We start from the raw sequence: 21,491 nt of genomic DNA on the forward strand, positions 1-21,491 counted from the left end.
TACATTCTTAAAAAATACTAAGAAAGAAAAATCTCAACTAAAATAATTCTTTTTGTGTCTGGTTTAATATAAAAACACAAGAAAAAAAAATCAAATATAGTTAATAATTAGCAAAAAAAATATATTTATTCTTTATTTTAAAAATAAAACATATAAAAACAATTTATTGATATCAAATCTCTTTTTGGTTTCTGTTTTTTTTTTTTTTTAAGAAAAAATCTAGAATTGAAAGTCAGTATCAATATTTGAGATGTATGATTAAATTGCTGATTTCAAGACCGACAGTTTATTATGACAAATTTTGCCCTTTTTTTGTGGTGCAAAATCTGCAGCATTATTGCCACCCATGATTGGGGAGAGGCTGTCAATTTTCTACCCACCGAAAAAATAAATAAAAGTGAAGATTTTATTATAGTTGAATGAAAATTAAGGTTTTGTTTGAATAAAATTATAATTCGAACCTTTTTGTAGATCACTAGTTGAAAAGTAAATTTTTTGCTACCATTTTTAAAAATATATTTGATAAATATTTTTTATGAAAATAGTTTTTTAGAGAGTTTTTAAATTTTAAAACAATTTTAATATGTTTTTAAATATTTTTTTATAAGGTATTCACAAAAATAAATGAAAAAATATTTTGAAAACTTTTATATACAACTATTTTTCATTTTTGACTTTTTAGAAAACTAGCTGAAGTGTTTCCTTATTTTCCCCCTTTGAGAACATTAAAAATTAATAATAATTATTTAAAATATATATATCTGTATAACGGTTCATATTTTACCCCTTATTCATGTCCCTGTCAGAACAACCTTCAAGCTTTCTCCAACCTGAATGCCTCCACTTCTATATCCTCTCCGCCGTACTCTCCGCCCTCCATTTCTCTTTCACCACCACCACCAAATGGCGCGTGTTCTCTCGCGCGCCTCCCCCCTTCCCTGCCCCTCACCTCCATCCGCCGCCTTCGTCTCCAATCTGAGCTTCTCTAATTCTTCGATCCCTTTCCAAATCTCTTCTCCTTCACCGAAATCTTCTATATTCGGTGCGGCGTTTCGTCTCGTGTGCCGAGAAAATGAGCGGTTTTCGAAACGGTTTGGCCGGATTTTGGCTTCGCAGAGGGGGTACCGGAAGCTGCGGCGGCGGCCGGCCAAGAGTAAGGCAAAGGAGTTGGAGCTCGGCGTCAAGATTTGCATCGAAGAAGAACTGCCTGACGATCCTGAAATTTTGGTATTTTGCTATACAGATGCGAAATAGCTAAAAAAAATGGTGCCATTGAGTTTCTCATATAGTTTTGGCTTGGATTTTGCTTATATAAGAACAGAAGCATATAGAATTCCACTATATGTATACACTATTTATCCTTTCAATTTGTTTGAACTGATTCCTGTTTCTCAATTAGAACAAACTACATTATATGTGAGTGGATGAACACCATGTTTATGGAACTGAAGCTTCAGAGGATAATGATTTTGGGATTGTTGTCACTTGCCCTCATGTTAGGAGCAGGGTTTCGGAACAAATATTATAGCTTTCTAAAATCGAACTATAGCACGTGCGAAAAAACTTTTGCAATTCAATAATATCAATGGTAGTCTTATTGAAATATATGTCAGGGTAACCTGGAAAGTTATATACATGGTTGAGAGTTGTTTCTTGTTTATTGTTATTAGCGACAAAGGCATATGATGACTTGTTTCCTTACAGCTTTGAGGCTTGGTTCAAGGTTTTGAATTTTGCTATTTTCCTAGTGCAGTTTATTGTTTCATTTTCTTAGTGGTTTTCTCTTATTTTCCTGCAAGCCAAACATGCTCTGTAAAAGCAATTCTCCAAACATGAGCGGCTAGTTTCCTTCTTTCTTCCTGGAGGAAGGAACTAGAGACAAGATTCATATTGAATTTAGACAACTGAATCTAAAGGATGAAAGTTTTTTTTAGTGAATTGATTAATTGAAATTGAGGTAATATTCTCTCCTAATTGCATTGTATAGGAAATATGGTGTTGCCTTGATCAATTCACCCAAACCTAAATTGTTAGATTCAATGAGATTGTGTAGATGCACTATAGGATCTATTGGGAGGTGGTTAGCAATGAATTCATAAAATATCAATGTAAAAAACATCAAGTGTACAAGTAAATGTTTATTTAGTTTAAACTTGAATTTTTTATTTAAACCTTGGTGGCTTCAAAAGCAGATTTAACTCCCTGAATATCTTTGAACCCAAAATCATGCTTGAGTTTTCTTGGAAGTTTTGCAATCTTAATTTGATTAATTTCCTCCATTGCCAAAGGATTCAATTCTTTGAGTGGGGAAAACATGTTTGTGAAATCATTTTTCATATTATATGTTCCCTTTGCTATTAATTATTTGGTTTCTTTATTAGTGAATTATTTATTTTTACACATTTTGCAGAATATTGCAGAGATGCTTCGTCTAGATGTTCCAATAGCAATGAAGTTAGCATTTGAAGGTCTAAAAGATTCAGAGTATAAAACAAGAGATACTACAATAAGTGATCTTGGTGGGTTTGAAAATGTTGAGTTGTCTGTACTTCTTTGCAATGATGAGTTCATTCGCAAACTCAACAAAGAATGGAGGGACGAGGACCATGCCACTGATGTTCTGTCCATGTCACAACATATACCTGAACTTAAGCTTCCAATTGTAAGAAATCAATTATTAACCAGAAGATATTTCTTGAGTTACAAACACTTGACATACTCGGTTATCTTTCTTGCAGCTTATGTTAGGGGACATTGTAATCTCTGTTGAGACTGCTGCAAGACAAGCAGAAGAAAGAGGTCATACCCTTCTTGATGAGATACGCATTCTCATGGTTGGTTAATCGTATTTTAGTTAGTATTTTCTATTTTCTTGCAGTGTTTGCTTCAGTGCTAGGATGTTTGCTCTCTTTCACAAGATTTCCACATGGATAGCATCCTTCTTTGCCTTTCACATTCTTCTCTTTCTTTGATTGTATGTGATTCAATAGTTCATTGGCTTTGGTTATCTGTCAAAAAATCATATATCTAGGCTGAAAAAAAAATGAAATTTTAGATTTCTGAAAGAAAGTGCAGTACAATTTTGGCTTGTGAAGGAAGTATTCTGCCTGGGGAGTAGGACGGAAGTGTTTTCTTTGGGGAAGTTTGAAACTCAATTTCCAATCTTAATTACTTAAAAAGTTGTGTAGGAACAAAATGCAATAAAAGAAAAGGATATATAGGAACCAGATTGTTCTGTTTTCAGCTTCTTGTAAACTCGTATTTGCAGGTCCATGGGTTGTTGCATCTTTTGGGATTTGATCACGAGATTAGTGATGAGGCTGAAGTGGAAATGGAAAAGGAGGAAGAACTTCTTTTGAAGAGTCTTGGGTGGAAGGGGAAAGGTTTGATTCAGAGTGCATATGATGCTGAAACTGATGGCAATTCTCATACAGAAAATTCAGATGGTAATTTCATTATTTACCAATTCATGATTATAACCTTCTTCTATGATAAATCATCATATTTGTTAGATAATTCTTTATTTCTTTTGACACTATGATACGTCATATATAATATTGCAGTGAGAGAATCTTACACGTGAATTGTTTAAAGACAGGAAAAAAGAAGGTAGTCTACGATTCTATAAACCAAAGTTCAGCTATATCTTCTGTGATGTGGATGGTGAGACAACTCTTGAAATACCTTTAACTATCCCATTAGTTCTTTCACCAGCTTATCATGGTTCTTATTTAACACTAGGTACAATGCTGAACAGCAAAAGTCAAATTACTGCAACTACCGCGAAAGCCTTGAAGGAGGCCTTGTCAAGGGGTGTTAAAGTGGTAGTAGCTACTGGAAAAGTGAGAATGGATTAAATTTTACCCTCTTATTTTTAGTTTATTGGCTATTGGAACTGCATTCTATAAATGATTTCTATTTCATGCTGGATTATGTCAAGCTGAAAACTTCCTACACCTTTTCCTTCTTTTTCCTTTTTAATTATGTTGTTGCTGCATCATCTCTTTTTTTTTTATTATTGTTTTCTTTTCTTTTGGACAGTGTTACTCATTTGACAAATATTCTGATCATCAATTGCTAATTTCATCTTTTGTAACAGGCTCGTCCTGCTGTGATAACTGCATTAAAGGCAGTAGATTTAGTTGGAAAAGATGGAGTTATTTCAGAGTTCTCCCCTGGGGTTTTCATACAGGTTTACCTTTTCCCCTTAGTTCTTTTCATCTTTCAGCATGCTGGTTGCATTTAGCAATCACTTCATACTTTAAAGTTATAAATCTTAGTATTGAGTGATACTTCTTGTCAGAACATGCTTGCCTTCTACCTGAAGAGTTTTTCTATCACATGTTTCTCTATTTGAGCATCTGCATACCACATGTAATATTCATGTGCAAAATATTCATCAATGACGGAATTTCAATGTCACTTATCATAGATCATGTTCTTGAAATGTTCTTTGTCTTTTGTCTTGAGTTATTGATTTTGCTTACCATAGGATTTGATTTGTATTGTCTATACTCATTCCAGGGACTGCTTGTTTATGGTAGACAAGGTCGGAAAATTTTTAAAAGGAATTTAGATCCAGATGTCTGCAGAGAGGTAATATATCTTATACTGGGCATTATAGCCTGTTCTCATGGGATCAAGTTTTTACTTCATTTATTGCCATATTTTCTGTTTAAGAAAAAAAGGAAGTTTGGAGTTAAACATGATGACTCATTCAAAGGTAGTTGGTGATCATTTGAACCCACTTTGTGGGCTGTCATGCATTCCTCGAAGTTTGGAGTTATTTATTGGAAGCAGAAAAGAGAAACAGCAGTACAAAATTTGGGAAAGTTGATCTATATGTCAATTCTATGTTCTTTTTGAGGCAATGAACCTCATTCAATTCAAGAAAACCACTGGTTATCATTGACTTCATTTTGGTAAGTAATGTATGCTCAGTACTGAATGTCTCAGATCTGAGCAAGTTCAGGTCAGTGGGAAGAAACCTAGAATTAAAATTTTTGCAGCTTCTTGTACCTGGACTTGGACATGAGATTGGCATTGTATCAAATAAGGGTTCCATACTTCTGTTTCAACCACATGCTGCACCTTTGCTGAGAAGGATTGTATTTCAAGATAGAAATATTTCCTTTAATGTATATTTTAAGAACATTGCTTTGTATGTTTATCATCAATAAAGTCCACATTAAGCATAAAGGGGCAGCCCTCCAAGCCTTCTCCCTTCTCTTACCCACAAAGGCATCATGCCAATCAAGCAAATTTCTTTTAATCGAAGAATGCAAAACACACTGCACACCAATAAGGGAGAAAATCAAACTCCAAAGCATTGTAGCCTTTTTGCAAAACAAGATTAAATGATCACCGGTTTCCTCTTTCTCTTTACACAAGTAGCACCTATTCAACATATTCCATCCCCTCCTTTTGAGTTGATTGATGGTCGAAATTTTGTTCCAAGACACTTCCCAAGCAAAAAAGCTCACCCTCATCAGATCGATGGTCTAAATTCTATTGAACGGTCCGACCAAGCTTTAAAACATTCTTTTTTGTATACTCTTGTAAATTGGGCTAGGGTGTTTATAGAGGATCATACTTTGTCTATGATTGATTTTATAGAATGGCTATGTCTAGTTAGGGGGAAAGGTTTTTTGTCTTCTTTGCCTAGTTCCTTGGGCGTTCTGATTGTATACTTTGTGTACTATTTTTGCCACTTCTAGGCGCTTCTAATACAAGCTCTATTTACCTATCAAAAAAAAAAAAAAAAGGTTTTTAATCAATTTTCTAGCAACTTTTTTATTTATCCACCAGAACTTCATGCATTCACTGTTATATGGTTCAATAATTAAAAATTTTAACTGTTGAATATCCTTATGATGCAAGAGTGACTTTTATTCTTATTCCCCATCTTACATAAAAAATATTCTTATGATCTAAATTGCAGGCATTTCATTACTCTTGCAAGAGTGAAGTTCCTCTTGTTGCATTCAGTGAGGATCGTTTATTGACACTATTTGATCACCCTCTTGTTGAGTCACTTCACACTGTATATCATGAGCCAAAGGTGCCCGATACCATTATATTTTTTTTCTAAGTATTTCTTCATGTGATGACCTTGTGCATTTTTTGTATTAAATAATCTGCATGAAATGTCTTTCCAGGCAGAGATCATGCCTTCAGTTGAACACCTCTTGGCCATTGCTGAAATACAGGTATGGCATTTAAAATTGGAAGATATACAGTTTCACTTAATCCAATTACACCATCCTCCTGATCAGAGACTGAGATACACTTTTAAGTCTGACAGTCAAGCAATTGGATAGACCATTGTGTCTAATTGCTGGCTCCCAATGATTACTCTCTTTCAATTGATTAAAAATGTTTATGTTTAATTTGATTGAAATCTTTTTGTGAGTCTGAGCAAGGCTTCACTTTTCAAGTATATCCAAACAATGCTAGTTCCTTATATTGCCCTTTTCTTCTTTCTAGTTTAAAAAGCAAACAGTGTGTGTTATGTGTGTTTGTTATATCAAAATATCATTGCTCAGGCTTAGCAATCGATCATGCCCAGTCTCAAGCCAAATTAATATTTAGTATGCTTGCTGCTTCGGCTATGTTCTGACTTCTTGTAATGACCTGAGCCTTTTGGTTTTACAGAAAGTGCTTTTCTTAGACACTGCTGAGGGAGTGGCTACTGCTCTGCGGCCATACTGGTCAGAAGCAGTTGGAGGTCGTGCTAATGTTGTCCAATCACAGGCAGACATGCTTGAAATCGTCCCCCCAGGAACCTCAAAAGGAATTGGAGTAAGAATGCTACTTGATCATTTGAATGTGCCAGCACAGGAGGTACAGACCAGCAAATTTTAGATCTCTATTTTTTTTTTTTTGGTCTTTGTTACCTCATCAAAAAGGATGCTAAAGAATATTGAAATATGATGATATTATGTAACCAAACCTCTGATTGACACATTGCTTGTTAGGTAATGGCTATTGGTGATGGAGAAAATGACATTGAAATGCTTGAATTAGCTTCTCTAGGCATTGCTCTCAGTAATGGTTCGGAGAAGACAAAAGCTGTGGCTAATGTGATTGGTCCCAGCAATGACGAAGATGGTGTAGCTGATGCTATCTACCGGTATGCATTCTGAGGTTCAAGCACCGAGCAATTGGAATGGACTTGCATCGCTTGGTATCCATGTCATGAGATGCAATCTGCTGTTGTTATTGTTTGTTTATCATTATTTTTCTTTGAAACGAATGATTCTTTATGAGCTTGGCAGATACGGAAAAAAAAAAAAAGGGAGAGAGAGAAGCTTTGCCTTTCCCCTTGCTTAGTGAAAATTGTGATTCAGTCCTCATTTTACAAATCCTGTCAATAATTTAGACACACTCTTATTCAATGTGACCCTATTTCAACAATTTAGAAAAGGAGAAACAAGGAAATTAAGACATCTTGAATATAGAGTTACGAATTATTTGAGTTTTGTTCTGCTTTGTATTATGGAGAATGTTCAACTGTGAAGTCTTATGGCCCCACTTGCATATTATTTAGAAGGCGATGTTTGGAAGTAAATTTAAGGGAAATGTCTTCTAATGGCTGGTAGAACTGAATATCTCTATCTGAGCCTTGGGTGAAGTGATATAAGCTAAGGTGTCCAATCTCTCTGTCTGAACTTACAAGAGATAGAGTTTCATGTTGCCCAGCTTTCTAAATTTCACACCTTCAAGCCAAACAGAACCCAGAAACCAAATTCATTGAATTGTTTCTCTTTCTGATACAAAAGCCACAGAAAAATACTTTTCTCTAATGCAATTCTCATACCCTCATGGTTTTTACTTCCATTTAAAAGCTCTTATGTTCAGGAACAGGAGGTGGCCTGCAACCCCCTCTTATATAGCTTGCAAAGATGGAAAAGAACCCTTTGCCGACTTCTTTAATAGGATAGGTTTAGGGGCATATGATGATTTATGGATATCTAAACCACCTCCATAGCTTTTACATGACTTCATTCTCCTTCTTAGAGGAGTCTCTCTCTTCGCTAGATGTTCGATACAGCTCACATTTGATAGAGATATAAAGGACTTTGACTTCCCTTGAAAGTACTTGGATAGACCTCTCCTGCAGATGAAAGGAAAGTATGGATAGTACGGATTATCTTTGCAGCTTTTATGCTTCCTTTAGATAATTGGAATTGTTAATGACACTCACTTGATTGGGAGTATGGCCGTCAGGTCTGATAATTCATACAAAGGCCCATTCACAAGCGAGGATGATGAAGACAACAACAACGACGTTGATGATGTTGCATCATCTTGCAAGTCTGATAAAGATGTTGAGCCAATGGAGCTAGTTGAATCACCAATGCTGGATGTCGGTGATTCTGCACTGCAGATATTACAGTTGCCCTTCTTGGTGCTCCAAGGATCAAGCACGGCATCCTTAACATGGACTGCAATTGAGGTTTGATCCCGAAACACTCTTTCTCTACCAGCACTCATTGTGTTTCTCAGATTATTGAAGAAGATGGTCTCTGGATTCTTACTCTATGTGAACTTACTGAAGACCACTTAGGGAAGGCATATATATGCAGGGAGCCCATCTAGGTTTACTCTTCACTCTCCTAGTACAAATGCATATTAGTTTAGTTGTTTTAATACGGTTTCTTTTACATGCTTCCTGGGCTTTATCCTTTTGTGGGATAATATATTCCTAAGAGGATAAGGTCTGGAGCTTTGGAGGCATCCAAACTGAGTCACCAACCATTACACACCCATTATCATGCACCTATCCATTCGCATATTCTGTTTGAAGTATCATGCCAAAGAGGGTCGTCCCAATCTAAGTCACTTGTTGAGTTTAGAGCCAATCTGTGGAGCACTCGGTGTCTTGTAATAAACAGTGTTTCACCCACCTGAGCAAGAAGCATCTTAAGTAGACTAGGACGAAGTGTAGGTCAAAAGGATAGTTGCCTTGGAGACCCTAGGGCCTAGTAGTATATTCACAATGTGTTTTCAATATTACTATTCAGCACTTCTTGAGAAATCCTCTAGAAAGGATCAAGATATTGTTGGTGCTCAACCAAGACATGAAATGAATGGAGATGTTTTTTATCTAGGCAGGGTTATGTACAAATCACGCCAGATCCCATTTGGAGAAAAGGGTTGGCTTTTGTCCAAGGCCCATACCCTATTGGCCATACCAGTTCCATTTTTTAAGCCACACTCATTGATTGAAGAGATTATCCTATCTGGGAGGCCTTGAAAAGAGGATTTTCTGCTGGAATGTAGGCGTATAGTAGACATAGATACCTTTATAACCACCCGAAAGAGAGCAGAGAGGCACTACTCCTTTTGAACAACTACGAGACTCCAGATCATTTTATACTGTAGTGCCGATGGAAGGCTGTTGCCAGAGTTGTTTTAATTGACTACATGCTCTTTTTATTGAAAAGCCAAAGAAACAACCCTAAAGGAAATGGTAATAATGTTTTAGCTTTCCTTTACCATATGGGTGATTGAGAGCCAAAATATTATTGAAAAAGAAAAACACATTAATAAACAAGGGCACAGTCATCAGTGAGCATCCCCCCGTCTTATTATCTATTGCGATGCAAAACTACTAAAACTATAATGGCGCCAGGGATCCATTCAAGAATGGCCCAGAAGGGGAAACGAGAGCTCTCTTAAGAACTGCCTGTCTTCTCTTGCTCACCCGAGGGAAAAGAAGTCTGTAACGTGTAATGGAAAACATTGGTAGTTGGACCAGTACAAGCTGCAACATCATGTACAAAACATCGTCAGGACTAAACAGCTGCACTACATCAAATCCAGCTTCTCACACTGGTTTATCATAAGTTGTGTTCCTCTTCCCACACTCTAAGATGGTTTTATCAGCTGTAATGAAGAATGCGGCAACGGATGCTGTAAATCGTCAAACAAATATAGATGGTTAATGTTTACAAAACTAATGACAAAAGACAATTCAATAACAATAAACAAAATTTCAGTGGCATATCTAATCAGACATCATATAGGATAAGTCAAAAAATAGAACTCTACACTTCAGACGGAAAAAATTCTTGTAGGCAGGGAAAAAAAAGAGATATTCTCTCATGGAACCCCAACCAACAATGGTTTCCAACTCTTTAAAAACATGGAAAAGCAATTTGAAAAAATGAATTCAGCACCATACCTGCAGAAATGATGAGTGCCCGACCAGTATAATTGATATGCTGCTTCACCCAAGGAACATATCGAACGGCTCCCAGCTGAGAATATGAATAAAGGAAAAACAACATCAAATAAAGATGCCAATCTGCCATACCATTCAGAAAGAAGCAAGGTATGACCTTAGCAGGGACCTGAGGCTTCAATCAGTAATCTTGGCCCCTTTTCCCATGCCAAGACCAAAACAACTGCTTTTCATTCTAGTTGCAGGAGTGCACGTACATGTGGCCTAACAGGACCACAAAGCACAATGCAAAATCTTTTTTCTCTTTTCTTTTTTTCTTTTGGATTAGCAAAGTTACAATCGTAGAAACGATGAAAACCTTCATTATTGCTTAATCTCTATTTTTTTTTGGAAGAAGAGAAAAAATCAACTGCAGGCACCTTTTTCAAGTGCTTCAATGGGTCCTGACACCACATAGCCTGCAAACCATAGCTCAAATTGCAGAAGGCCAAATAGTTTAAAGCACTGCCAAGTTGCTGAGCAATGGCTACTTTAGACCACAAAAACAGGTTTCCCTCTCTTAATAAATGGATATCATGCTAACCGACTAACACCAAGCACAGTATAAGCAATGACGGGACATAAGATAATGGGATAAACAAAACCACCCATAATGAATTGATCACTAGTACCTACCATGGTAGCATCCTACATCAACACCCCATTTGTCAGTGACACTGCGAGATGTTAGTTGTTAGCAGCAAAACATTTGGCATCTCAACTCCCATTCTTGATATAATAGCAAAAATAACAGTTTCTAAAGAATTCATGTTTAATAAGATTTATTAAATTTTTGGCAATGATTTTCTATCTAATACAAAGCAATGATTGTCTATCTAATACAAACTTCATTTCTCCGGACTTGATAATTGGCTATGTAAAAGTTAAGGCCCCAATAAAGCATCAAGTGAGACTAAATTTATGTGATGGTCTTGATAGCAAATTTGATACAAAAGGATGGGGGAGAAGCACCTGAAACTTGTTAGAACAGGGGAAAGAAAAAGTAAAGGCGAGGAGAAGATTTAGCGCATGTTTTCTTTCTTTTCATTTTTTCCTTCTTTTCAACCTTTTTTAAAGAAATAAGAAAAGTGACTCAGATGAAGAAACCACAAGGGAAGGAGAACAAATTATTTTATGAGGCCAGATGATTGGAAAACAAGAACAAATGAAAAAAAAAAGGTGCATACAATGAACCATAGTGCAGATTTTAGGATGGATTACAGCAAAGATGGAAGGAGAAAGATAGAGACAAATACTTTCAGAGAAATTAGAGAAAGCATCAAGAAGGATAAGAGGGGAGAAAATTCTCATGTGCCAAAAAAAAAAAGCAATAATTTCATGCCACATTTTCTACATCACACTTTAGAAGGCTATCTTCTCTACCTCTCCACAACATCCTTCATTTTCCCTATAACAACAGCTACATGACAGTGTAGCCTGATTAGTCTACCTCCATACTATACCAGCTATTAACATCTCTGTGTTGTTCACAAGGATCATCCAACTCTCTAACATCCATGAAGAAATCTTTTAAAAACATGTCCAAAATAAATTGCCAAAAATAAGGAAAGAATCACATACTGTTGCCACAGTACTGATAACTGCTGCAACGCCAGCTGCCTTGGTTGCTTCACGAACGCCTTCTGCAAATTATTCATACAAATATCATACAAATAGGTTATCATCTGATTACAGCACTCAATGAATTGCATTATACATGGATAACCGCAACACAAGACAAGAAAATAAACTAGAATATACGGAAAGTTTAAGATATCCAAGATACCAAACATTTCATCTCGATTGTTGAAAGTACATAATAAAATCTAGGCTGACGTATAAACAATGAGACCAAGGTACAAAGAATGGGACGAGGCACAAATAATGGGACCAAGGTAAAAAAGAATGTGATCAAATTTTGTACAAAACAAGATCTAAATCTATAAGCACAACTAATCAGTTCGTACTTTTCAGCAGCACACACCAAATCAGTATTGTAGCCAGACCCTATAATAAATGGCTCTATAAGAATGATAGGGACCAAATTATGTTTAAGTAAAATCAAAACCCTAACCTTGGATTGGTTCATTGAGAAAACAGAGGAAAACGAAAAAAGAAGAGAAATTTCAGTCTTTATAGTCTTCCTCGACTAGACCAAGCCAAATTGTTGCATTTGAAGAAATCAATCAACTTCAGCGGTAAAGAATCCAAATTAACCCTCTCTTTGGCTTCTGAGAAAACTCAGAAAATTTCTAAAACCAAGAAAATCTATATCCTGACATTTTATGATATTTCTCTATTCCAAAAATTGAAACAGCTAAAGTGCGAAACCTTTGATCCCCCTCAAGTCCTAATTAATCTATAAAACACTTTTTTTGCTTTCTTCTCCTACATTTTCCCAGTATCCAAACAGAACCTAAATTGAATTCATACAATAAAACACACATATATAGACAGACCCTTTGTTCAACTCGGACAAATTCAGAGGGGAACAGCCCATAGAAGACTAGTATAAGAATAATAATAAAATCATAATATTCCCAAAAATGACGAGAGTCAACCCGTCTAACAGGGAGAGCCTTTTTCTCCCCCAAGTCCATAACAATCAAATCATGCAAAAATTTTAAGACCCCAAACCTTGTCCCACATTTTCTCAGCAACCGAAAAAGAGAAAACACAGTAGACGAGCCAATCAAACCTTGAACACACTCCGCTCGGACAATTTTCCGACTTTCTGCAATAGAGGGAAACCCAGCTTTTCTGGGCGTCGAAATATCCCCAGTTTCTGATCCAAATCCCATTCCTCTGTGTCTTTTCTCTGTTACGAAAGCAAATTGAAGAATTCCAAGTGCCCGTCGGGTTTGCTTCGTTTGATTCTGTGTGATCTGCGTGCAGAAACCCAAATATTTATTTCCTTTCGAGTGCCGTGTCCTAATTCCCTTTTTCTAGCCACGTGGCATACAACAAAATCAGGTGGCCATTGAATTGTGTGGAAAGTATAAACTATTAGAGTGCAATTTGCACTGAGTTCGGGAAGTGTTTTTAACGGCACTTCAAAAATTTTATTTTGCAAAGTATTAAAAATGTTATAAATACTTCTCAAAATCATGTCAAAAATACTTTAAAGCGTTTTTGGTTGGAAACATTTTAATAAACAAAAGGAAACAGCATTTACAGTGATTTTATTTTTTATTTAAAAAAAAAAAAAAAGGAGCTAAATGTTATTCCAAATAAGCACAATACTAATAATAATGTTTTCATTTTACTTTATTTTAATTTTGACGCTGTGTTTGGTTATATATATAAATTCTAGGATATACTTTTCCATTTAAAAAATATATATTATTTTTTTTATATTTAATAATATTCATGATTAAAATAGCTAAAAATTAATAATACATAAGGGATATAAGAAAATAGTTTGAAATTAATTTTATATATTTTTCATTTTTTGAATTAAATTATTGATAATTTTAATTTATTGTAATTGAAACCTAATTTGATTATCTCCTCATTATCATCTTTGAGCTATGGAGGTTGAAACTTCTAAAATTGCACCTTCTATATTATGAAAATTTTTTTTTTTTTTTCATATATGCACATATTATATTTATTAATATGTGTTTATAATATCAAGTAGATTTATTTTAAGATATTTGTATCATATATTGTCCGTAATAGTTAATGTTAATATACATCGAGTAAACTTGATTACGAATTCTTGAAGAGATAAAATTATGTCAATAATAATATAAAATGTTATGTGAATGAATATTTACATTTTATCATATTTAGAAGAATCTAATATGATCAATATGATGATAAATAATTATACATCAACATATTACAAGTCATGTAGACATATATTATTTAGTAATTTGTTATCTATACCCATGAAAATCAATATAATCTCTAGTGCAAATTATTACTTTAATGAAATAATTTTTCCCATAATTAACAAATAAAAATTTTTTAATACAAACATTATATTATATATTAGATCAAACATAAAATAAGGCTAACTCATGTTACTATATAATCAATCAAACATGAGATATGATATGTTATTTATTTTTTATTTTTTATCTTCTCTAGTACTATGTCATTTTCTTTTTTATCCTCTCTATCATGATAGTCAATGAATAATAATAATCATCTATGATAACAATAAGAAAATATAACCTAAAATTAAAAAAAAAAATATATATATATATATATATAAAGATGTGTTTATTTATTGCGCGCAAAATTTGTTCGAACCAACCAACCCTGCAATCGTTGTTCTAATCAAGGCCAATGACACGGTGGAAAGAAAAGGAACCAGCGCCCTATTATTGATTCAGTAACCGTGTCAACCCAGAGAGCTAGCCCACGGTGGCTCTCCACCACCACCACCGCCACCAGAGACTCACGAGTCTCCTGCTAAAATGCGGCGGCCACCTCACAATGGCGCAGGTCCTCCAAATCCAAGCTCAGCTGATCACCTCTCCAATCCCCTCCTCCGTCGTCGACCCAAACCTCATCGCCGTCAAGCTCATTGGCGCTTGCGCCGACCACGCTAACGTGCGCCAGGCCGCTCTCATCTTCGCCCACCTCGCCAGCCCCAATATATTCGCCCACAACGCCACTCTCAAAGCTTTAGCTCAAAACAGTCACTGGTTCCATGCAATCCAGTTCTTTAACCACCAAGTTTCATCGCCCAATGCCCCGAACCCAGATGAGTTCACTTTCACTTCTGTGCTCAAGGCCTGTGCTGGCCTTGCCCACGTTGTCAACGGCCAGAAAATCCACGCCATGGTCACCAAACAAGGGTTTGAATCCAATCTCTTTGTTCGGAATTCGCTCATAGATATGTATTTCAAAGCGGGTTATCTTTTGATTGCACGGCATCTGTTCGATGAAATGTTTGTGAGAGATGTGGTTTCTTGGAACACTTTGGTTTCTGGGTATTGCTTGTGTGGGTGTGCGGACGAGGCTAGATGGGTGTTTGATAGGATGCGCGAGAAGAATTTCGTTTCTTGGTCGACGTTGATTAGCGGGTATGCGCGGATGGGTAGATTGGAGGATGCTCGGCGGCTTTTTGATGAGATGCCGGAGAGGAATGTGGTTTGTTGGAATGCCATGATTGCAGGGTATGCACAGAATGAGAAGTATAGTGATGCTATTGAGGTGTTCCGGATGATGCAACAATTCGGTGGTGTGGTGCCAAATGATGTTACCCTTGTTAGTGTGTTGCCGGCTTGTGCGCATCTTGGTGCACTTGATCTGGGGAAGTGGATTGATGGATTTATCAGTCGGAGAGGGATGGCCTTGGGCTTGTTCTTGGGGAATGCACTGGCAGATATGTATGCAAAGTGTGGATGCATAGCGGAGGCTAGAAGGGTATTCAATAAGATGGAAGAGAGAGATGTGATCTCATGGAGTATAATCATATGTGGGTTGGCCATGTACGGACATGCAGATGAAGCTTTTGGATGCTTTTATGAAATGCTGGACTGTGGAGTAAAGCCAAATGATGTTGTTTTCATGGGATTGTTAACAGCATGTACTCATGCAGGGTTGGTCAAGAAGGGGCTCAATTGTTTCAATACTATGGACAAGGAGTATGGAGTCAGCCCCAAGGTTGAACATTATGGTTGTGTGGTTGATCTTCTCAGCCGTGCTGGTGAACTCGACAAAGCAGAGGATATGATCAGCTCAATGCCTATGAAACCCAATGTCATAATTTGGGGTGCATTGCTTGGTGGTTGTCGGATTTACAGGGACAGTGGAAGAGGACAGCGAGTCGTTCAACATATTCTTGAGCTAGATTCTGACCATTCTGGAAGCTATGTTTATCTCGCCAATGTTTATTCTTCAATGGGTAGATTAGATGATGCTGCAAAGTGCAGGTTGAGAATGCGAGAGAATGGGGTGCTGAGAACTCCTGGATGCAGCTGGATAGAGGTGGACAACACAGTATATGAGTTCTTCATGGGAGATTTATCACACCCAGAGTCTAACAAGATATATTCAATGATAAGAGAATTAATGTGGAAAATGAAGCTAGCTGGGTACAAACCGAAAACTGACCTCGTAGTGCATAGCATTGATGAAGAAGAGAAGGAGGATGCTTTGTCAATTCACAGTGAGAAGTTGGCAATTGCATTTGGGCTTATCAGCACTAGTGAAGGAACCACAATTCGAGTTGTTAAGAATCTACGAATTTGTAATGACTGTCATGATGCAGCAAAGATAATTTCTGGGATTGTGAAGCGGGAGATTATTGTGCGGGATCGTAGCCGCTTCCATCATTTTAAAGATGGGGTATGTACTTGCAGTGACTATTGGTAGGAAATGGGAAGAGTCGAGCGTGGGGGTGTAAAGGAGGTGGTTGTTTCTCACTTCATATCCACTGTGGCATGGGGTGTTATAGCAGTTGTAAGCCAGCTACTAATTGCTGAGATGGGATTGCTTTCATTAGGATTGCCTGAAGAAACTACCACACTTTCCTGCAACAAAAGACCCATGCATGAGAGGGGGAGTGAGGATAATATAATTCCCAAGCTGTCATCAGGGCACTGTTATCAACTGCTTCCTCAATAGCACTTGCAGAATGTGGACCACTTCGTTGCTCAGCCAGGCAAGGATTGTTATATGCTGCAGTCCTACAATACTTTGAGCTCTTTTCATATATTTTTTCAGAGTTTTTTGAGCAACAAGTGAAAAAAATAAGATATATTCTATTATTTTTTGTATTGCACACAAATGCATGATAGCTTTATAAAAAGTAAGCCAAGAAAACCATTTTTTTTTTTTAATACATATTTGAGCTCCCAGGTAATTTTGTTCCGGGGACAAATGAAAACTGTTTTTAAAAACATTGTCAAATAAGCACATAGCTTTTAATTTTACATGATGTTTTGCGCATGCTCCCAGCAATTGTTGATTTAGTGGTGGAAATTCTCAATGAAATTCATGATTTACAAATATCATGTTTATGCCATCCGTGAAGCACCTAGCTGTATTTTCTTTGATTAATGCATGGATCTATCAACCAGACCAACCAACAAAACCAATATTTTTCCTCCTCAACAGCTTCTAGAATATCAAATATTTGATTATTCATATTCTAAACTAGCACCTGAACCAAGATTTTGTCTGTTTAATGACTCATTTAATCAAATGATAAATTTTTTGAAAGAACTGAACATGGGAAACAGCAGTTAATGGGATTAAATCAATACAATACCCGGGGTTATTCATCTGATGGGTCTTACCACTTAGCTACACCTGGGTTAATATATCAACAATATAGTCTATGAATTATGGAGAAACACAGCTCAATGGAAAAACTCTCATATTTCCTTGGATTCACTCTGCATTCAGACTTACCACATTCTCTAGGCGTCTTTCCTACACCATACATTCAAATACCATTTTTAATCGCAGATTCCAAGGTTAATGGATGGCTTATAAACACCAAGGTAGATATTCCCAAATAAATTTCAGATAGAATTAATAAGTACAACTGAGGAAATACTCCCATTCAAGGAAAAAAAAAAAGACCAAAACTCCAAATAGATAACATCCCACTAGAAATCAACATAATCCCATCAAGAGGGATGATACAAAGAAAATAGTTTATATAAGAGGCCATATGTATCACTTTCCAAGTTGCAAACACCTTTGTTCCCACACTGACTTCTCCATGACTTGAAATTATGTAAATACTAATTAACTGCAACAATTCCAACTTCAGGTAGGTACATGCAAGCTCCCCAAAAAAAGTGAAAAGAATTTCAAAGTTCAAGATAAAATAAACAACATACCGAAGCAACTAAAGACCCTGATCAATGAGATAATCACCCAGCCTTTCAACAATCATGTTGCACTGACCAGGAGTCAGAGGCTCATCATATATACCAATGATCAAAGCCTGAATGGTCTTCTTAATACAGGCACCACCAGAGCCCTGAAAATAAGTATCACTCCACTCATCAGGAACACATGGGAAAAAAGACACAAGACCTATCATTGATCAAAATGTGTGGGTGTGAGAGCAAAAGCAGGAATTGTTTATCAGGATGAGTATGAAAACATAACCATATCATGTTAAAAAGATTAATCATCATAAGCAGCATATGGTAAATGAACAGTTAACAGTTCTCTACACAAAAGGTTCAAGAAAGCCCAGTGACACTCAGGTATTGTAGCCCTTTCTTCATGTATACACAAGTTGAAAGCTCCTATAATAAGTCCTAGATACCACGATAATAACCTTCACCCTGGAACTCAGCATAAAGGCATCTTTGCATAACAAAATTAGAGTTGCAGTTTAAATGAGTAGAACAAATAGAAGATCCATAAGATCCTGAAGAACTATGTGTAACATTTGTTTAAAACAAAATAGTATAGAAGTTGTTTACTTTTGTCAATGATCTGCTAGGAATCCGGTTGACTATACAAAGAAGTAGATGCAATAAACCAAGAAATTTAGTTCTGAGTTACCACTATATTCAAGAGGCAACAATTTCTATATGGGACATTTTTTTATGGGTAATTTCTATTTGGGACAATAAAACATTGATGCTATATGTTTTAACTTATAATGCTCCATCCAGCATAAAGGTAGGGAATTGCATATGACTTAAAATAATTAGGACAAGGCTTTTTTGAATTGAATAGTTGATCATATTATACATAACCTGCAAACTCAGTTCATTACATAATAATATAGAAGTGAAAGAGACTGCATCATCAACAAACCAGTCAACTATAACTGAAAGTAGTCAAAGCACTTCTAAAAGGACAGTGATTGATCAAAATAGCAAAACTGATGTGATCAATCGAATGTGGTTGAAAATGAGAAAAGTTAGAGGCAAACAGTACATAAAGCAGTGACTGATCACCTAGGAAAATAAGCAGGTGCAAATTCATCTGTAACATAACTGCATACATGGATATGTTGCAAAATGCTCACCTTTTTGCCTCGAATGACAGCCCCTGGTTCACCTTGGATCACCATATACTTTGTGCCACCAAGGTATAAGCCAGTTGGTGCAAGCGTACCAGGCTCAGCAAAATCAGTCATTATGGCAGTAATTTCTTCGGGCTTGAACTAAAGCACCATCAAAATAGAAGCAAACAATGCAAGTTCAGCAAACAAATAAAATAGATTGAAAAAGAATACCTATTGTCATAACAATCCAGTTCATGAAAAAAGAATAAACCATAAACGCAAGGTGGGTCTACATTCGAGCCAAATGCTAATTGACTAACCAATAAACCTAATTAAAACATCATATTCAATGTACACTATCAACTCAAATATAAATAAATATCAAATGAGTAACCCTTCATCCCTTCATCTTAGTTTAGATCAATACATACAAATACATCCAAACAATAGAGGAAAAGAGGAAAAATCTCTACTGTATATAATACAAGGAAGCTTATATGCGATTATATCAATTCCATCATTGATCTCATGGTGCCACCAAAAGCCCACAAAATCCTAATCAGATCAGGCATAATTAATAAAACCCATCAACAATTTAGCTCCAAATCACTGCCAAATAAGGAGGAATTAACGTCTAAACCTGAGAGGTAGAGACGCTTAAGTTCAAACGATTATTCCTCGGAAAATCATTTTATTCCCACCTGAAACAAAGTTGTTCTAAAGAAAAACCTTTTCACTGGAAAACTTTCTGTTGAAACAAGGAGAGTTCATCTGATTGCGTGAAACCCAACAAAGACATCTTCCAATAACAAAACCCAGTTAAAACCCCAATCAGATCAGACACAATCAACAAAACCACAATAAAACCCATCAACAATCGACTACAAAAACTCCGATTACACGAAACCCACTATCGATTTCATCGAAAAAACAAAACCTCAGATGGATCCTAGCCAGATCAGACAAAATCAAGAAAACCCATCAACAAAAAACAGCAATTGTCAAGGGTTTAAGAAGGAGAAAGGCGAGAGACCTGAGGGAAGGTGGCACTCTGAGCCCAAACGCTGCCGTCTTGGCCGAGGATAGCAGCGGCAGTGAGATGATTGCCTTCAATTTCGCACATGAGATGGTCATCAACATAGGTTTGCCACGACATCTTGATGAAAGGTTTGGGAAGTGGAGTGGTGAAGAATAGAAAAGGATGGAGGATGAGGAAGCGGGCGAGGAGGAGAGTGGAAATGGAGGAAGAAATATAGGTTGAGAAGGTAGCGTAGGGATCAAGCAGCTGCAGTGACACACCTCTTTCTCCAACCTGGTGGCCTCTCTTCTTGTCACGTGTGGGTCATCCTTCTTACTTTATTTATTTATTTATTTTTGTGTTAAATTTTTTATTTCCCCCCATTTTCCCCATGAGACTGCTAATATAAAAAATAATCAAAAAATAAAGGAAAATATTATAAATATAATTTTTCTAAATTTTATGCCAAATTGTGGACCCTTTGAGTTTTTTTGTTTTTTTGCTTTAATAAAAGTTGGAAGCCCAAGAAAAAATATCGATATCTTAATTTATTTTTTAAAACAATAATATACTGACATCATAAATATGATATAAGTTTTTTTTTTATTAACACCGTAAACTTTTTTAATAAATTGCCCAAAGCATACATATTTTTACTAAAACTTAAAAAAAAAACTTTTAATTTCTTGCCATAAAAGTTATAAAAGTAAAACGTTATTTTTATGTAACTAGTAATGTTTTTAATTTATCAAAAAGGAATGTCATAACGTGTATTTCTCAAAATTAATAATAAGTATTTGTTGAAAAATAAAAGTATTAGAAAAAAAAAATGATAAGGCAATAAAATAGAATATTTTCAGAAAAATATAATATTATTTTATTATTATTCCTTCAAATATATCGACATCAATATGAATATTAATTCATAAGTTCCTATAAATTCTCATATATTTCATTTTTATAACACTTTGGCTTAAAGGATTATAAAAAAAAAATGATTTGTTAAAGCCTTATTAAGAAAAACTTAGGAAAAAACTCTACTAAAAGAAAAAGAGTAGAATGTGATTCAAATAATTTGACCATTATATTGCCTTGTTAAAAAACTAGTTAATAAAATTCAATGTGACAAATTGTATGAAAAAGAAAAATAAGAATGCAATATATTGATTAGAGTATTCTCCCCCTCGTATAGATGTATGGTTATGCTTTCTTTAATATATCAATGGGCAAATCTCTTCCTCTTTGCATTCCAACGTATTCATAACTTTTAATCATGAATAATGAATAATAATAATTATATAATT

At 35.7% G+C, this 21,491-nt stretch overlaps 5 protein-coding genes across 7 annotated transcripts; 2 read left to right on the plus strand and 3 right to left on the minus strand.

Moving 5' to 3' along the window:
* The first annotated feature begins 789 nt into the window (after nt 1–789).
* Nucleotides 790–7,482, plus strand: LOC117912564 (endoribonuclease YBEY, chloroplastic). The gene is made up of 12 exons (XM_034827204.1): nt 790–1,227; nt 2,411–2,662; nt 2,739–2,834; nt 3,269–3,446; nt 3,595–3,663; nt 3,742–3,842; nt 4,100–4,192; nt 4,525–4,596; nt 5,942–6,061; nt 6,159–6,209; nt 6,655–6,843; nt 6,978–7,482. Exons 1-12 carry the CDS (start codon nt 835–837, stop codon nt 7,143–7,145), a joined length of 1,782 nt encoding a protein of 593 aa, XP_034683095.1. The 5' UTR covers nt 790–834; the 3' UTR covers nt 7,146–7,482.
* A 242-nt stretch (nt 7,483–7,724) lies between these two features.
* Nucleotides 7,725–9,329, minus strand: LOC117912565. The gene is made up of 2 exons (XM_034827205.1): nt 8,207–9,329; nt 7,725–8,116 (listed from the first exon to the last, which is right to left on the minus strand). The coding sequence occupies exons 1-2, from the start codon at nt 8,494–8,496 to the stop codon at nt 7,888–7,890; spliced, it is 519 nt and encodes a 172-aa protein (XP_034683096.1). The 5' UTR covers nt 8,497–9,329; the 3' UTR covers nt 7,725–7,887.
* Nucleotides 9,330–9,473: 144 nt separating this feature from the next.
* On the minus strand, nt 9,474–13,132 carry LOC117912566 (early nodulin-93-like). Its single transcript, XM_034827206.1, has 4 exons — nt 12,927–13,132; nt 11,810–11,871; nt 10,190–10,265; nt 9,474–9,918 (listed from the first exon to the last, which is right to left on the minus strand). The coding sequence occupies exons 1-4, from the start codon at nt 13,027–13,029 to the stop codon at nt 9,833–9,835; spliced, it is 327 nt and encodes a 108-aa protein (XP_034683097.1). The 5' UTR covers nt 13,030–13,132; the 3' UTR covers nt 9,474–9,832.
* Nucleotides 13,133–14,441: 1,309 nt separating this feature from the next.
* On the minus strand, nt 14,442–20,466 carry LOC117912533 (profilin-1). 3 transcript variants are annotated; one of them, XR_004651021.1, is made up of 5 exons: nt 20,203–20,463; nt 19,191–19,328; nt 18,040–18,182; nt 16,301–16,719; nt 14,442–16,164 (listed from the first exon to the last, which is right to left on the minus strand). XR_004651021.1 is itself a non-coding variant. In XM_034827143.1 (4 exons), the coding sequence occupies exons 1-3, from the start codon at nt 20,323–20,325 to the stop codon at nt 18,048–18,050; spliced, it is 396 nt and encodes a 131-aa protein (XP_034683034.1). In that variant the 5' UTR covers nt 20,326–20,463; the 3' UTR covers nt 17,684–17,948; nt 18,040–18,047. The 3 variants fall into 3 exon arrangements, 2 of the variants coding, with proteins under 2 accessions (XP_034683034.1, XP_034683033.1); XM_034827143.1 differs by lacking the exons at nt 14,442–16,164; nt 16,301–16,719 and adding an exon at nt 17,684–17,948; XM_034827142.1 differs by lacking the exons at nt 14,442–16,164; nt 16,301–16,719 and having other exon boundaries at nt 17,684–18,182; nt 20,203–20,466.
* LOC117912532 (pentatricopeptide repeat-containing protein At5g48910-like) lies at nt 14,651–17,032 on the plus strand. Its single transcript, XM_034827141.1, has one exon. The coding sequence runs from the start codon at nt 14,675–14,677 to the stop codon at nt 16,559–16,561; it is 1,887 nt and encodes a 628-aa protein (XP_034683032.1). The 5' UTR covers nt 14,651–14,674; the 3' UTR covers nt 16,562–17,032.
* Nucleotides 20,467–21,491: the final 1,025 nt, after the last annotated feature.

Source organism: Vitis riparia, chromosome 4, assembly GCF_004353265.1.
Source record: "Vitis riparia cultivar Riparia Gloire de Montpellier isolate 1030 chromosome 4, EGFV_Vit.rip_1.0, whole genome shotgun sequence".
Taxonomy (NCBI): domain Eukaryota; kingdom Viridiplantae; phylum Streptophyta; class Magnoliopsida; order Vitales; family Vitaceae; genus Vitis; species Vitis riparia.